The sequence below is a fragment of the Chiloscyllium punctatum genome, chromosome 18, assembly GCF_047496795.1.
Source record: "Chiloscyllium punctatum isolate Juve2018m chromosome 18, sChiPun1.3, whole genome shotgun sequence".
NCBI lineage: Eukaryota > Metazoa > Chordata > Chondrichthyes > Orectolobiformes > Hemiscylliidae > Chiloscyllium > Chiloscyllium punctatum.
The window spans coordinates 84371139-84389204 of NC_092756.1; the positions used below are offsets into that span (position 1 = coordinate 84371139).

The 18066-nt window shown below is 40.2% G+C and overlaps 1 protein-coding gene across 2 annotated transcripts in view; it reads left to right on the forward strand.

Annotated features, from left to right (window-relative positions):
* The window catches only part of LOC140489270 (BTB/POZ domain-containing protein KCTD5-like), a 31772-nt gene extending 13939 nt beyond the window's left edge, over window positions 1–17833 (forward strand). The window contains exons 3-7 of one of the 2 annotated variants that reach the window (XM_072588637.1): window positions 4553–4644; window positions 9003–9098; window positions 9762–9887; window positions 10805–10871; window positions 14806–17833. In XM_072588637.1, coding sequence (XP_072444738.1) covers window positions 4553–4644; window positions 9003–9098; window positions 9762–9887; window positions 10805–10849 — 359 coding nt within the window. In that variant the 3' untranslated portion in view covers window positions 10850–10871; window positions 14806–17833. The remainder of the gene's footprint in view (window positions 1–4552; window positions 4645–9002; window positions 9099–9761; window positions 9888–10804; window positions 10872–14805) is intronic. The other variant, XM_072588638.1, reaches the window with a different exon arrangement.
* The last annotated feature ends 233 nt before the right edge of the window (window positions 17834–18066 follow it).

Sequence of the window (18066 nt, forward strand, 5' to 3'; positions counted from 1 at the left end):
TTTGGAAGAAGCTGTCAAGAAGCCTTTGCAAATTGCTTCATTGAATCTTATCCATGCTGCTGCCAGTAGATAAAAATTGGTTTGTTTATGATGGTGAACGGACTGGCTTTTAGGTTGTTTTATAGAAGTTGAGCCTCTGCAGCTTTGTTGGAGATGCACTCATTTGGGCATATGGGGGAGTATTTAATTACACTCCAGACTTGAGCCCTGTAAATAAATGGTGGACAGACCTTGGGGATTCAGAAGATGAGTTACTTACAGATTTCCCAGCCTCTAACCTGCTTTATAGCAATACTATTTGTGTTTCTGGTCAGTTGCATTCTCCAGGATGTTGGTGCATTCTTTTGTCGCCTGTGCCAAATGTTGTTTGATAACATTGTTGTGAAGTTTCTTGGGAAATGTTACTGTTAATTATTGGTAGAGATTTGGGGAAAAAGGCTGGGATTTTCTCCAAGTTCTCATTTAACAAAGGCGCAGCAATCAAGTTTTTTGGGACGTAAAATACAATGAATAATGAGTATTGAAGGTTTAAAGTTGTGAAGAAAGATTGTTGAGATTGGCCTTGTTCATCAATATGCTATTACAACACAAGGAGTTTGTTGGTGGCTGCCCCTTTTTGTTTGGAACAATCCAAAGCTTGTCCCAGTGCTTTATTCTCTTGCTATGGCCTTGTATCATCATCATTTACAAGTATTCATCACATTTACCCTTTAAAGTTGCAACAGTCTCTAATTCAAAATGACTTATGGCAAATTATCCTGCATTCCAAGAACTCTCTGAAAATAAATCTCTTGCATCTTACTGCTTGGTATTATTATGATGACACATGAAGTTTTATCGTTTGAGAACTTAAGTTCTAAGCTGGAGAAAATTTTTAAAAAGTTTTTAGTTTTGTGAAGATCTGGCCCATTTTTGAAGTTGTTATCAATAGTGAGTTGAAAACAGCATTTACAAGATGTCATGAAATTTCAGCTAAATGACCAGTAAGCTACCTGAGATCATTGCTCATATGTTTGCTGACTGAAGTCTAATGACTTCCAGAGAGGAGGGGGAGAGGGCTTATCAGAGGCAGTTTCATACAGAGAGATGAGGTCCGTAATATCAGAGTTATTGAAATTAGGTGTCTACGAGCAGTCAGATTAGAGGAAAGTCCCAAATGATTTAGAAGTTAGTGAGAAGAAAGCAACAGATATCTTACCCTGGAGCATTGGAAGCTGAGGAGTGACCTTATAGAGGTTTATAAAATCACGAGGGGCATGGATAGGGTGAATAGACACGGTCTTTTCCCCGGGGTGGGGGAGTCCAGCACTAGAGGTCATAGGTTTAGTTTGAAAAAGAAAAAATATAAAAGGGACTTAAGGGGCAACGTTTTCAGGTAGTGGATGGGGTGTGAATGAAATGAGCTGCCAGAGGAGAACTGGAGATAGAGTTTAGGGAACCAGTATTAAGTAGTAATTGAGTTGAGTTAGCATTATCTCTCCCCTGAGACAATTACAACATTAATAACATGAACTGAATGTGTGAGAATTTTTTGAAAAAAAAACTGATTATAGCTTCCCAGCTGAGCAAGATGCTTTAACATGGAGGTAGAATTATTCTTCATTGAGTTTTTCAGCAGATTATTTTTCTTTCTAATGTTTGTAATGGGATGTTTGTTAACAATGTTTTGTTAGCAGTACATTGGTAGCCTCTTGTGAATTTTTTTTAAAAATCAACTTGTTTGGACTTGTTGTGGAACAGTTAGAACTTGAACCCAGACTTCTGGCCCAGAGATAGATGTTAGACCACAGAGGTTAAAAAGTAATTATACAGAGCCCAACCATATACTTTTCCGGTCAGTGTTTCATTCCACCTTGCATTTAGCAAAAACGCCCAGCACACTGATTCCCCATATTTATAACTCATTCTCACTCAATTATTCCTTAATTAACATAACTGTCATCTGTTCTTTTGTTCCATTTAGTCTTGGGCATCATGCCAGACCTTACTAGATCATAACAGTAAACAAAAAAATCTAAGAGCTGCATATGTTGGAAACCTGAAACAAAAACAAATAGCTGGAGAAGCACAGTCAACATTTCAGATCCAGTTCTGAAGAAAAGTCACTGGACACACAACAAATCCCATCAGATCTGCTGAGTTTCTCCAGTGATTTCTGTTTTTGTTGTGGATGATAGTAAGGTCCTAGGGAGTGTTGCTGAACAAAGAGATCTTGGAGTGCAGGTTCATAGCTCCTTGAAAGTGGAGTCACAGGTAGATAGGATAGTGAAGAAGGCATTTGGTATACTTTATTGGTCATAGTATTGAGTACAGGAGTTGGGAGGTCATGTTGCGGCTGTACAGGAGATTGGTTAGGCCACTGTTGGACTATTGTGTGCAGTTCTGGTCTCGCGATTGGAAAGATGTTGTGGAACTTGAAAGGGTTCAGAAAAGATTTACAAGGACATTGCCAGGGTTAGAGGATTTGAGCTATATGGAGAGGTTGAATAAGCTGGGGTTGTTTTCCCTGGAGCATCGAGGCTGATGGGTGACCTTATAGAAGTTTATAAAAACATGAGGGGCATGGATAGGATAAATAGAGAAAGCCTTTTCCCTGGGATGGCTGAGTCCAGAACTAGAGGGCGTAGGTTTAAGGTGAGAGGGGAGAGATGTAAAAGAGACCTAAGGGGCAACTTTTTCGCACAGAGGGTGGTACATGTATGGAATGAGCTTCCAGAGGAAGTGGTGGAGGCTGGTACAATTACAAAATTTAAAAGGCAACTAGATGGGTATATGAATAGGAAGGGTTTGGAGGGATATGGGCCGGGTGCTGGCAGGTGGGACTAGATTGGGTTGGGATATCTGGTCAGTATGGACAGGTTGGACCGAAAGGTCTATTTCCGTGCTGTACATCTCTGACTCTATGTTCAGTGACTGACCTTCACGGTAAATAAAAATTAAACATTTATGCTATCAAAGTAGTTTCCACTCTGAAATCTGAATTGTCCAGTTTTACTATCAACTGTGATGATAACTTTAAGTATTGATCTTTCTGACACTCATTTCAGAGGAAGTAGTCTTTCCTTCAAAATTACATCAAATCCCTGCATTATGTTTTAAAAAAATTATTAAATCTCTTCTCTCCACCATCTCCACATCCTATATTGGTTGTTCATACCCCTCATCTGTTCTCCCAATTCTGGCTCATTTATTCTGGTGAATGTACATCATGGTATTAATCACCTTTCTCCAGGAGAAGGACAGATCCAGCTGAGGTTTTCAAGATTGAGGCAACTGTGCAGCAAACGGTTAACTATGGGGCAGGAGTTAATTGCCAAAGTGCAAAGTCTAAAGTAGAAAGTCATGAAAGCATTATGGATTAAGAGTACTGAAGTACCCATCAGGTCAGGCTTCATCCATGCAGCAAGAACCTCAGTGGCAGAATGGTCATTGACTAAAACTTGGGCTCTTTTTCTGTTTCTATGGGATTAACTATTTTCAGCACTTGCTCTTCTTCAATTTCAGATTTCCACTATCCACTTTTACTTTTGTAATTGAGTTTTGGAACAAATACCAGGAAATACCAATGAAAATAGGTGGCATACTTAGTTTCAAGAGACTAATTAGTTTCAAGGGTGTCTTCCTAGAGGCAGGAAGAGAGAAGAAATTGAGTTTTTCTTTTCTCTCCCCATTCTGGTTGTATTTCTTCCTCAAACAATTCTCTTAATTCCTGGTGTTGCATATAAAGTTAGTAGATGGGCTAAGTGTGGTTGTTATTTGTATTTATGCAGAGTAGGGGACCAGTATGATTGAATCTTTCATACTGCTATTTTATGTACCCACTTACCTGTCTGTTATGTCCTTGGATTTACAAAGTTGACCCACCTCAGCATCTAGACAGGAACCATTTTGCATCTGCAAAGAGGGTCATGATTGCTTGTAAATGTGGAACCAGAATTAGAAACAGTTATGGGGAATTGGATAATATTCATTTGAGCTTGGCACTGTGTTTTGTGTTAACAGAAAGCCCAAATACTTTAATTCTCTAACAGCGAGTTCAGTAGAGCCATTGCTCAGAGTGGCTAGATACAAATCACTTCTACGTGGAATAATCAAATTAGTGTGGGCAGAAGGTATAATAGGTAATGGAGGTAGGAGTGAATGTAACTGAACGGGAGGAATATCTTGTAGGGCATAAGTCATAACATTAACCAGTCAGGCTGAATGTCTGTTTCTATAATTTCAATGTAATTTTACTGTAGTTTTTGCTGTTCTGTTATTTTCCTATAACCCAGTTGCACAAACCAATGCTTTTCATTGCTGTTTTCCTTTTACTGGCATGGTCAGATGGCCATCCATCATATGTAAGCTCAGCCTGAAGGTTATTTGACTGTGGGGAGTGCCCTTAATGATTTCAGTTGTCCATTCTTAATGTGCAAACATTTACTTTTGAGCAGGGCTCTCTGTGGTTAGATTCTGGTGGTCTTGTATATCATTTATAACTCTGCCAGGGTGACAATGAATGCTGGCACTTGTACAATGTCATAGTGATTGTAATATTTCTCTGTTGCAGGGGTTCTAGAAGAAGCAGAGTTTTACAACATAGCACCTCTCATTAAGTTAGTGAAAGAGAAGATCAAGGAGCGAGACTGTAAACCCACACAGGTAAGGATAGGTGCACTGTATGGTGGGGTTGAAGCAAAAAAATGAAATATTTCATTCTATTTCCATCAATTAATTGTTAATTCTCTCCCAAGTTAGTGTTTTTTAATTCATTCGTGGGGTGGGCGTTGCCAGCTTGGCAGTATTTGCCTACCCCTAGTTGTCCTTAATGTGGTAGTAAGTTGCTACCTTGTACCACTGCAGCCTATTTGGTGTAGTCTCTCAGTGCTATTGGGGAGGAGGTTCCAGGATTTTGACCCAGTGAAACTGAAGGAACAGTAATATAATTCCAAGTCAGAATGGTGGTTGGCATAAAAGGGAATTTTCTGGTGGTAGTTTTCCCATGTATCTGCTACCCTTGTCCTTTGAGATGACAATGGGAGTAGGTTTGGAAAGTGCTGTTGGAGGAGTCTTGATGAACTTTTGCGTTGCATCTTGCACCTGGGACACACTGTTGCTACTATGTGTCAGTGATGGAAAGAGTGAATGAGGATGTTTTTTTCAATCAAATGGGCTACTTTGTCTTGGATGGTTTAAAACCTCGAGTGTTGTTGGAGCTGAAGAAGAGCTTATGCCCGAAACGTCGATTCTCCTGCTCCTCGGGTGCTGCCTGGCCTGCTGCACTTTTCCAGCACCACACTTTTCAACTCTGTTGGAGCTGCCTATATCCAGGAAAATGGTCAGGTTTCTGTCACAATTCTGATTTGTGCCTTTTAGATGGTGGATAGGCTTTGGGGAGTCAGGAGATGAGTTATTCACTGCAGGATTCCTAGCCTCTAACCTGCTGTTATTGGCATGGTATTTATATTGTCGTGGAGAAAATGTAGAGAGTCGCCAGGAGATGCTCAGAATTCTTCAAGAAGTAGGTCTTTTATTTGCAAACAAAAAACTGAGACACTGGGAAAGCAAATTCTCGAATGCCCCTGAACCTCGGGGTCTGTGGATTTTTATATCTTTTTTTAAAATCATATTTCTGTTAGCTTATCAGCATGTCCAACGATATTAGTCAAAGTACCTCACTCTAGCTACACAATAATCCAGTGATGTTAGTTCCCATTATCTCTTTAGTTGTACATTCTACTTAATGTTATTCTAATGTCACATAGAACATAGAACAATGCAGCACAGAACAGGCCCTTCGGCCCACTATGTTGTGTTGAACACTTGTCATAGCTTAAGCACCTATCCATGTACCTATCCAATTGCCGCTTAAAGGTCACCAATGATTCTGACTCTGCCACTCCCACAGGCAGCGCATTCCATGCCTCCACCACTCTCTGGTTAAAGAACCTACCCCTGACATCCCCCCTATACCTTCCACCCTTCACCTTAAATTTATGTCCCCACGGTTAGATGTTTATTATTACCCTCTGCTACAGTGATCTTCCATTCCAGACTAACCTTCATGATAGATATTTAACTATTCAATCTATTATAATGGTCTCCTGTCTCAAAATGACTCTACTAACTGTTGATTAGATATCTTAGTGTCATGTCCCAAATATTTATGTTCCCAATCCTGTCTTAATGATACTTAACAGAAAAACTAGCTCTACTAACTGTTATTTCATCACGCCATAGTGACCTTTCAGCCATAACCTTACTCTGCTAATTGGTGTAAGAGCATTACACTGTTCTTATCCCATTCTGCCTTCCACAGACCACAGATTGCCAGTGGTCTTCATTCTTTAACCCTTCCTATGCTTTTATGCTCTTTATTTTCCATAATATTCTCTTTATTAGCTAGTTCAGTTAAGTTTGTGGTCAGTGGTAACCCCCAGGATGTGGATAGTGGGGGTAGTTCAGTGATGGTGATGCCTGAATGTAAAGGGGGCTATCAGTGGTTAGACATTTTCTCATTGGAAATGATCATTTGCTGGCAGTTGTCTTGTGTGAATGCTACCTGCTATTTATCAGCCCAGACCTGGATATTGTTCAAATCTTGCTACTTTTGGATGTAGACTGCTTTATAGAATCCTTAAAGTGTAGAAAAAGGCCATTGGGTCCACAGTGATCCTCTGAAGAACATCCCACCCAGACCTCCTACCCTATCCCATAACCCTACATTTCCCACGCTAATCCACCTGATCTGCATATCTTTGCACAGTGGGTGGCAACTGGAGCACTGGAGGAAGTCTACGTGGACACGGGGAGAATGTGCAAACTCTACACAGTGGCCCACGGGTGGAATCAAACCCGGGTCCCTGCTACTTTGAGGCAACAGGGCTAACCACTGAGCCAATGTGCTGCCCTTAAGTCCAACAGAGTTGCCTGCTGCCTTCTCAAAAGGCCATTCCTTAAGTGTGAGCCTTTGAGCTGAGTGTCCTATAATGCATTTCAGAGGGCAATTAAGGATCACCTGCATTACTGTAGGGCTGCAGTCACATGTAGGTCAAATCCGGTATGGATAGCATATTTCCTTCCATAAAGGACATTAGTGAACCAGATGTGCTTCCACAACAATTGGTAATGGTTCTCATGGGTGTTATTAATGCTCTAAATTTATTAATTATGTTTAAATTCTGCCAGGTGCTAAAGTTGGGATTTGATCCCATGCTCCAGAGCATGAGCCTGGGCCTTTGGATTCCTAGGCCAGTGTCATTACCACCATGCCAATATTCCCCAGTTCTTTAGCCAGTAGCAGGAACTCCTCTACCTTTCATTGTTCCTCCCTATTTCCCAAGTGGTGCTAACATTGATTACAACTGTGGCATGGCTTGGAAAACCTGGCGGGGATTGGGATTGTACTTTGAAATTTCTTATATCCTATCCGTAATTGCCAACCTAGTCATCTTGGTAGCTCAGATTCTGGACACTTAAACCAGTAATGTGACAGGCAGTTGATGGTGGTAACATCAAGGATTAAAGTAGACACACCGACATTTGATTTTTTGAAAATAAAACTGTGGTGAGTCAGCAGGATTTACATGCTTAATCTGTTGTTATTAAATTCCTCCGCCTGCTATTTTAAAGGAGGAGTTGAAAGTTTGAATAAAAATTTTAATAAACCTATGCCATTCATCGAGTGCATGTTGTAATGTTCGGCTTCTGATGTCAACCCACAGCTGACATGAGCGCTCTAAATAAACTCATTTACAAATGTTGTACTTCTGACAGCAGTCATTAGCTATTTGACCACATCTTAAATTTCTAATAAAAGGCTATATCTTTTCACTTATCACATATCGAATGTGAAAATGAAACGTATCAGCTAGAACTAATCCTCCAAAGGTAAGTGTTCACATTCCCCAGTGCAGCTGGTGGGACTTAAATTCAGCTAATAAATCTGGTATTGAAAACCAGTCTTGATAACGGTAACCATTAAGCTATCAACAATTGTTATAAAAACCCATCCAGTTCACTGCTGCCCTTTAGGAAAGGAAATATGCCATCCTTACTACGTCTGACCTGTGTTTCACTCCCGATCCATAGTGATGTGGTTGACTCTTGACTACCCTATTAAATGGCCTAGCAAGCCACTCAGTTGAAGGACAGACAGGCGCATGTGACAAAAGCTGAGAAATTTCAGCTAAATTTAGCATTTAAATGCTTCTATCCACTTGAAACCTGGATTCATTATGGTAGCAGAAAGCGTTACATTTCTTGGTTGTTGTGAAAACTTGTTTATTGGGACATGGTATTTTACATATCGATAGTGCAGCTAAACTCTGAATAAGAAAGTGAAGTTGACAGAACCTTGATTGAGATTTACTCGAACGTCCAATTTACACCATAACTCCCTCAGTACCTGTCCTTATCTAGCTATCTGATAAGTCTGTGTCCCATGTGATTATTCATCAAAAATCTGAGAATTTTTTTTTAATTCAAAGGTTGCCCTCTCCTTTAAAATGTGTGTAAAATTGAACTGTGGATAGTGACTAAAATCTGATTACTTGGATTTAAATGATATGTTTCTTCAGCACTTTGCACTGCAAGCTGGTTTCATCTCTTGAAATTGAATAAAAGTACTTATGAGAAATGAGTGATATAAATAAATTACTGAGATACTGGGGAATTCTTGGTGGGATACATATTCTATGAAAAGGATGCTTTTTTTCAATTAAGTCAGTCGTTTAATTGCTTTGTTAATAGCTCACCTCCCTGTAAGTGCTGTCTTACAAGAATGATTTCCTATTAAACAGAGGGAAACTGCCCCTTTAGAGCCCACACAGGAGTTTAGACACTTGATCAGCAAATTCATTGTGCTCTTTTATAAAACAGGCAACCGAGGCAGCAGTGTTATAACATGGGTTTATTATAATTGTAAAATGACCACGTTAGTGTGAACCAGATAAGGTATATTGCTGCATGTGGGGTTTGAATGGAAGAGGCTAATTACAATGTGATCTCCATTTCTGCAGCTTCCTACAAAACATGTTTACCGGGTACTTCAGTGTCAGGAGGAAGAGCTGACCCAGATGGTTTCCACTATGTCTGATGGCTGGAAGTTTGAACAGGTACGGCTGTTCTGCAGCTTTGTCACGCATGCTTGATAATGGGTTATAATAACTTAAAAGTGCTGTACTTCAGTATCCCCTCCTCCTGTTCCTGCCCAAAGCAGAAGTAGTACTGTGAAATTTTGGTGGCTGGGTGGTTGGTGGAATTCACTTCTAGTGGTTAATGCCGTAAGGATTACCATTAATGATCAGAGTAGAGTGGATAGGAGAAAAGGGATCAAAGAGATTTTGCATCAAGTCTGGTAACTAGTGTTAACTCCAGTTGTTTGAGTTCAGGGTATGCATGGCAGCATAGTTAGGCCAATAACCCAGTATATACTCCAGCTATATCATGGAGGTGTAGCACCTTTATCTTTCCATGTGTAATCCTCTTTAGCTGCATTCCCTTCTGTGTGTATCTTCCCTCTGCTGTACATTCCTGCTGTCTGAAATTTCTTTCCCCTAAACTCCTCTTCAGTACCTATCCTTAAACTTGGTCAGTTCATCCACTTCTCTGTGGGAATGCTCCTAGAAACCCAGCTCTCTGACCAAAGCTTTTAACTATGTCTTGTTACCTGCATCTCTTTGGTTCAGTGTCCATTTTCTTGAAGCCCCTCTTTGAGTAGTACAGGATTTCCTATACATCAAGGATTTCTGCTTAAATGTCTATTGTTGTTCTTACAGTTGGTCAGCATTGGATCATCGTACAACTACGGGAATGAAGACCAGGCAGAGTTTCTGTGTGTTGTTTCCAAGGAGCTGCATAATACCACCAATGGGATAAGCTGTGAACCGAGCAGGAAAGCTAAGGTGAGGAGAGAGGCTAGGGAGAAATTCAGGCAAAGCAGCTAGGCAATGTATGGTGAGCTGCAACCATTTTAAACTGGTTGGTGTGCAGTTAATTCACTGCAGCTAATACGTAGCTGTAGTCTAATATAATGATGGTCTGGACCATCTTTTATACATGGTGATGATTTATGATCTGATTTTGAAGTTGCTTTCTCAGGGCTGCTTAGTGCTACTGGGTGGAGACCCATGCATGAGTGTCAAAGAGAAAAATATTGCAAGGCATTTTTTGTCTGTCTGCCAGTGACCCTCTGAGTTAGTGCCGACTGACGGTGTCAAGTCCTGGATTCCAGGGACTGGCTAGTTCACTTTTTGATCTTGACACTCTGTCCCAAGTTGTCACCACAGGACTGCATGCTATTATAGAGTATGAGACAAATCTAATAAGCTTAGTAAATATTCAAATTTAAGGAGTATTTTAAGGTAATGAAACCTTTCTTCCAAAATGCAGTATGAGTATAGGAATGGAACATGGAGTTGATGTAGGAGCTCAGCCACAATCTTACTGATTTGGTGGAACAGGCTCGCAGGTTGTATGGGCTAATCCTACTCCTGTTTCTAATGTTCCTCCTTGTGAATGAAGGGTATATCTTCTCTTTTTTAAACCAGTTCCCAGTAGCTGGAACTGCTCTAGCCCATATAATTTCCAGTGCTACATGTGAAATCATGGCAGCTGTCTGTTGAGTCTGGCCTCTAGTGCATCATTCATTTAATCCGACAAAGTGTCTGTGAACTGCTGAGCTATTTGGTAAATTGTGCATGTTCTGATTTAAAACTGCAGAATGTTTTACAAGTATCAAAATGATTGTTTCTTAATCTTCAGCCACTTTTCTTTTCTGTTTAACATTTGACCCCTTGTGCATGCTGCATGCTGGATAAAGGGCGAGGACGAGGAAGCTGATTGTGATATGAATGACGGGGAATAAAATGTAACTCACGTACATGGTGGTGAGAACTGGTAGTGACTTAGAATGAGTTGGTGGTGGGCCCGTTTCAGCATTCATTCTTGTGTTGTAAATTATTATAGAAATAAGTAATCTTTAAAAAGAAACCTGGTCTAACCTGAGTGAGCAAGTAATCCTTTATTGGTGTGTGTGCCACTTAATGAGTCCTGTGTGAGAGTTATGTTACTTGTCAGTGTGTGTCACTTGCATGGTGCTTCTGTGTATGTATGTATGCATGCATGTAAGTGAACCCTTGGACAGCTCCAATGCTTCTTTCTTGTTGTGCAGTTCAATGGTTTTTCTGTGCTTAATTTCACTTTTACCTCTACAGCTGTGTTTGTGGTCACCTTCACATGCTGCACTTTGATATTAACTGTTTCCAAATGAGCAATACTTCTCCATCACTTGTGACCTCTGTTTCATATGTGTTATCCTTCAGTTAAAATGGGCTGTGGGCATCACTGGCAAGTCTAGTATTTATTGATATCCATAATTGCTTTTCAACTCTGTGGTTCACTTGGCCATTTCAGCAGATAAGTAAGAGTCAACCACATTGCATGGATCTGGAGTAGGCTAGATAGGGTAAAGACAGCAGATTTCATTCCCTTAGGGACATTGCTGATGCAGATGGGTTTTTACAACAAATGACGATTCCTTCGTGGTCACCATTGCTGAGATTAGCTTTCAATTCCAGATGTAATAATTAACTTTAAACTTCTTCAGCTATCAGAATGTAATTTAGACTTTTACCCCCACAGCATTAGCCGGAACCTCTGGATTGCTATTCTAGTGACATTGCCATTGTGCGATCAATTCCCTTCAAAAAAAAGCTAGTTCTCTAATTAAACATTGGGAAGTTTTCAGTTATCTCCCTCATCCCCTATCACAAGCTCTGTGCTTCCTGTTACCAGTTCTATCTGACCATTGTGTCATTTGGAAATAGACTGTTCACAATTTTTCTAATCCCAAATGGAGCTTCCAATCCAATATATGCCTGTTAGAAAGACCATTAACATAGCAAGTTTTGAGCTTCATTCAGAGGCTTATTGAAGATGTTACCTAGTATGGTGACGCAACGTCTGAAAATGAACCTTCCAGCTCAGCGAGCAAACCTTCATCCAAGACCATTAACTTTGTTATTCCTGTCTCAGCCACTTTTCACTGAAATCCTTGTCAAATATTATTACCTGCAGACTCAACTATTCAAATGTGTTGCAGATTAGCCTTCCATTCTTTATCCTTCATCAGCTTCAGTTTATCAGAAACACAACTGTTTGCATTCTGTCCTGTAATAAGCTCTGCTCATTCGTGAGGCTTGTCCCTTAGCCTTGTCCATAGTGCCTCCAATTTAAAATCTGTCATCCTAGTGTTTGTCATTATGTGGCCTCACCTTTTCCTAAATTTGTAGCTTTCGCTAGTTCTCCCTTGTTTGGAGAAAGTGAGGACTGCAGGTGCTGGCGATCAGAGCTGAAAAATGTGTTGCTGGAAAAGCGCAGCAGGTCAGGCAGCATCCAAGGAGCAGGAGAATCGACGTTTCCTGAAGAAGGGCTTATGCCCGATATGTCGATTCCCTTGTTTGAAGGTTTGCATGTACACTCACTTTCAAACCTCCTCCTATTGGCTTGGCAGTAGGAGACAGAGGGTGTTGATAGAGGGTTGATTTTCAGACTGGAGGCGTAGGACCATTGGTATTCTGCAGGCATTGATGCTAGATCCACTGTTACTCGTTGTTTTTATAAATGATTTGGATGAGAATTTAGGGGGCACGGATATTAAGTTTGTGGATGACACCAGAATTGGTTGCATAGTCAACAGTGAAGGAGGTTATCTAAGATTACGAAGGGATCTTGATCAATTGGGTCAAGGGGCTGAGGAGAGGCAGATGGAGTTGGATAAATGGGAGGTATTGAATTTTGGTAAGACAAAGGAGGGCTGGACTTATACAGTCAATGGTAGGGTTCTGAGTAGTGTTGTCAAACAGAGTCACCAAGGGTTTCAGATATATAGTTCTCTGAAAGTTGCATCACATATAGACAGAGTGGTTAAGAGGTGTTTAGCATGCTTGCCTTCATTACTCAGACCATTGAGTAAGGGAATTGGAACATCATGTTAAGATTGTCTAGAATATTGATGAGACCACTCTTGGAGTTCTGGTCACCTTGCTATAGGAAGGATATTGGAGAGGGTTCAGAAATGATATCCCAAGATGTTGCTGGGACTGGAGGGTTTGCATTATAAGGAGAAGCTGTAGAGGCTGGGACTTTTTTTTTCCCCCTGGAGCATAGGAGGTTGAGAGATCACTTTATGGAGGTTTATAAAATCATGAGGGGCATTGATAAGGTGCATAGCAGAGGTCTTTTTCGTAGGATGTGAGATTTCAATACTAGAGGGCATATTTTTAAGGTAAGAGGAGAAAGATTTAAAAGGAACATGAAGGGCAGCTTTTTCACAAAGGGTTGTATGTGTGTGAATGGATTGCCAGATTAAGATTACAGTATTTAAAAAACATTTGGATAGGTACATGAATGGGAAAGATTTGGAGGGATCTGGGCCAAACGCAGACAATTAGGACAAGTTCAGTTTGGGAAACAGTCAGCATGGTGGAATTGGACTGAAGGGTCTGTTTCCATGCTATATGACTCTGTGTGCTCACCAATACTTCTTGCTACTTATCGCATGCTTGCTTATGCTGTTGTGGTGCAGTTGGATATAGTAGTGTCTAATTCTCATATGATCCTTAGTTATATTCTTGTGTATAATGATGCTGCCCACACATGGCTCCTGTGTGTATTGTGTGCATGCAGTGCTCTCTGTGTGTGCACAGCTCACTTCCTTGCTTGTTTTTGTGCTCCTCCCATGGACACTTGTGCACATGCACCTTTCTTGTAAACATTGAACTATGTATATGTGCCTCCGCTTGAACATGGGTGCTGTCCTGCATTTGTGCTTGTGCCACTTATGTGTACACTTGCCTCGTGTGAGTTTATTTTTAGAGTGGTATGTCTCTTACATCTCACCCCTTCAAACAGTCTTTTTGTCTTTTACTTTCTTCATTGCCATCTATTTTCTTCACTCCTTTATATGCAGTCTCTAGTTTTCAATGTTTCTGTAGTTGTCCTTGGTATAGTTACAATGTAGAATGAATGACTGATGAATTCATGTAGGTTTGGATTAGTCTAGTTGTACAGTTGGGGTGGGTGATCTGCAATTGATGGGTATTTTTAATGCATGTCTAACGTATATTTAAACAGAAAATTATCTGTGTAATATTTCTATTTACCTTCTTAGAGATTAGTTTAACATAATAGAGTTTGGGTTTCTGCTAATAATGGATGCACAACCTGGTTTGGGTCCAGTCTTCTATATTTGTCTCTTGAAAGTGCCTATGACAGGTCAACAGCTCTTCAGGCATTTCGAGGTGAGAGGGAAATGAGCTAAATTGTAGTTTCTTTGGCCTTTAGTTATGGGGATTATTTGAGCACAAACTGTTAGTATTTCGCTTCAGCAACAATTTGCTTATAAGCATTGACCTCATCTAACCCATGTTGGATTTTAAATCCACAGAACCAAATGGGAAGTTAGTTAAAGTAGAGAAACCTTTATGGGATCGCAGTCAGCCTTCAGTTCCTTGTGTTCCAGCTGGCAGTGAAAGAGCTAATCAGCCTAATCCCACCTTATAGCTATTGGTCCATGAACGCTGTAAGTTACAACATTTCAGTTGCCTACACAAGTATCTTATAAATGTGGATGAGGGCTTTTTCTTTCACCACAATTTCATCAAGTTTCAGCATTGGATTGCCCTCAAGATATAAACATTTCTCCTGAACTCATTGTTCCTCGCAATTTCATAACTGATCACCTGATTTAAAAGCATAGGGTATGAGCCAAATTCTTGGTGTCTGTGTTTATAAACCTCTTTTCTGACTTTCCTCCCACAGCTTTTACAAGCAAAAGGCTCAACAATGTGAGAGGAAGTGTTCCACCCGCCTTTTCTTCCCTTTTTATATAAACGATGCGTATCCCACTCTATGGACGATGTGGAACTCTACAGCATATCACAACACCAAAAAAGCCATAGCAGGACACACAACCGTTTCTGCAGTTTTATTTCTTTTTAAATTCTCCTGTTGATGTTAGATATGGACTCTCTTTCCTCTTTGAGTTGAAGAGGATAGATGCGGGCTCAGACCTCGCAATCTCAGTACTGCAGCCTTCCTTGGGAATACATATGTTTCGGTGTTGTTGGTTGCAGATGGCTGGGAATTCCTCACAAAAGAAAAGGACATCACGGTACTTTTGTACCCAAGGCGACTCTGATGCTGGCAGGATAACGGCAGCTAATTTATTTTTTTAAAGGGGGACTGATTTGTGGCGGTAACACTATTGGACTTTGCTGCTGCATCGGGCAAAACTTTGGACACCTCATTTTGAGGTCTGCAATGCATGTTATCAATGTAGACACCGTAGAGCAAGTGAATATTAACAAGAAGCCGTTGTGTTCTCCCCGGGTTTTGTGTTTTTTTTTGTTTACAGATGGTCGGGGCCAAAGCTTTGAGTAGTTGTGGTGCTGGGACTGGGGAGTGTACTTGAAAACGTTAACTTTTTAAACAGGAATTTTTGGTACATTTTAGCTTTAGCTATAATAAAGGGTAAGATTAATCTATAGTGAACACTTTTTTTAAAAAAAAAATATAGTTTTGCGGTGGCTGGCTGACTGTCTAAGGATTTAGATTGAGCTACCAACTATTTAAATGTGGCGATAGCGTTGATAATACACCAGTTGTTGATAAATATTGTGTGGAAATTCATTAATAAGCCTTGGTCCTGTACTTTATTTAATGGAAATTCAGAGTATGTTTTTAATGAAATGAGGCTGTTGAAGCCAGCATGTGTCTTGCACATCGGAAAGTTTCAAAAGAAAATTCTGTGATATTCCTTCCTCAATCCAGAGTCCTTGTTCACACCACCATGATTTAAAATGGGGTTAGATAAGCTCAGTTTCAGCCTCTGTTTGGTGAGGCAGAATATTTGAAATGTTTCCTTTGGCAAGATACCACTTGACGCATGCTACAAGTAACATTGGAAAAATGCTATGCTGTACATCCTCAACGGAGAAAGAAAATACATAGACTCATCAGGGTTAATAGATCAATAGGCTAAAGCCCTGGGACATTGAGATTTTCACCTTTAGTTGCAGATTTCATCATGTGTCACCCTCTTGCCCTTCCTAAAACACCCTTTTCCTCCAAACTCTAATGTGCTTTATTATTAATGAACAGAAGTGATTAATTAAAAATGGAAAAGGCCCATTTAACAGACCCACTAGTTTTCTTCTCCTGGGTGTTACTTGGAAAAATGGAGACGAATCCTTAATTCCTGGAGACTCTGGGACAATTCTGGAGGGCTGGCAACCTTTTTGGAGTGGAATCTTTTTTCCAGACATTGAGTGTAATTCCTCTCTCTTCCAGTTCACTATATTAACCCGTTTTACCATTGAGGATGACCACTCGTATGTTGAGTCTATGAAGAGGTGAGTCGGGCATGAAAACGGAAATGTTACTAGGAAAGCATCCAGCCTCTTTGCAAATGTCATGGAAGTGATGTCCATTTAACCGCAATTTTGTAAATAAATTGGAAATCACACAAAGGATGTGATAGCACCCTAGCTAATAAAAAATGCTTTTGAACAGAGCATAATACTAAACATTTTTCAGCAGTGCAGAAGCAAGAGGAATGTCAGAAATGGTGAAAGCATTTGTGATGCAAATAAATTTGAAATTGCTAAGCATAAGGTTGATATTCTGTTGATGTCTTCAAATAAGCAGGACATTAATGAGATTTCAGTCACCCTAATCCCTGAAAATTATAATTTAAGATTTCAATGTAAATCAGATAGAAGTCTTTAAGCTGGAATGTCTTGAATACATTTCATGGCACCTATGGTGGATATATTGAAGTGCTGAGAAAGATATGGGAGGAGATTTTATAAGGCATTGACTGTAATGAAAGGGTTTGTGGAATCTGATTCTGGAGCATACTGTATATTAGAAACAGGCTACTATGGTGCCAGAATTCAAAGAAGCTGATAAAACAGATCCAGACAAGTAGACCGATTGTGTTACATTAGTGCAAAATGAAATTAACTTTAAGAAATAAACTTGAGGATTAGCTACATGACAACTTGGTAAACAGCAATTACTAGAGCTTTCGGGGTAAACCCCATCTCTCAACAATCTCAATTTCCTCAAGGAAATGGCACAAGGTGACATGGTATTGTGTTCTTAGAGTACGAAAGACGTGAGGACCTTTTTAAAACTCAAAGCGATGAATATTCAGGAAGTTAACCTTGAAATGTGGTGTTTTAGCGGAGATCTGATGGAGGTATTTATGCAAACTATGATAGGGAAAGGATAGTCTGGAATAGTATGTCGAAGTAGGGCAGCCTCAAACTTTAAAAATACCGACTTTAGGAGTTCCTCACACACAATGTCAGCACTGAGAATGGACTCCCAGTGGAGTGGTGGAAGAGAATATCCTGGTACCATGGATGCATTGTAATGGGGTGGATGCCTTTTCTCCCCTTGTAAGTATCTTGTGATCAATCTCTTTCAGCAGCAGCCATATATTTCTGGCATTTTTGAAAAAATTCCTGATGGTCGATTCAAAAGCTAAGTGGACGGTCAGTATTAAAAGTAGCTGGCTCTGATTCTCTGAGGGTGAGCAGTTTGAAATGCACAGCAGGACTCTGCTTGAAGAAATTACCTGAAGAGGCAAGTGTTGGCTCTGTCCAAACCTTCTAGGGCTGGCTGCCTTGAGTTCTCTGTTGATGGGATGGGGGAGGAGCATTTTTGGTGAGCTGTTTGATCAAACCGGTCATCATCAACATATCTGAGGGAACATACGTTGCTTTATGCTGCTGTTTTGTTTATTCATAACTGAGTTGAATAAAGCTACTGGTATCTCAAACTGTTGTCTGGATCAACATTTCTTCATGTGAACATACGAATTAGGAGTAAGGTTGGTCCACTTTGCCTACACCATCATTCATTATGATCATGACTGATCAAATTACACCACCCTCCTGTCTGTTAATTATAACCTTTCATCCACTTAATTATTCACACACTAGTTGTGCTGTTAAAATAAAGGATTCTATTTCCACCAGTTTGAGAAAGAGAATTTCAAAGACTCAGCCTGAT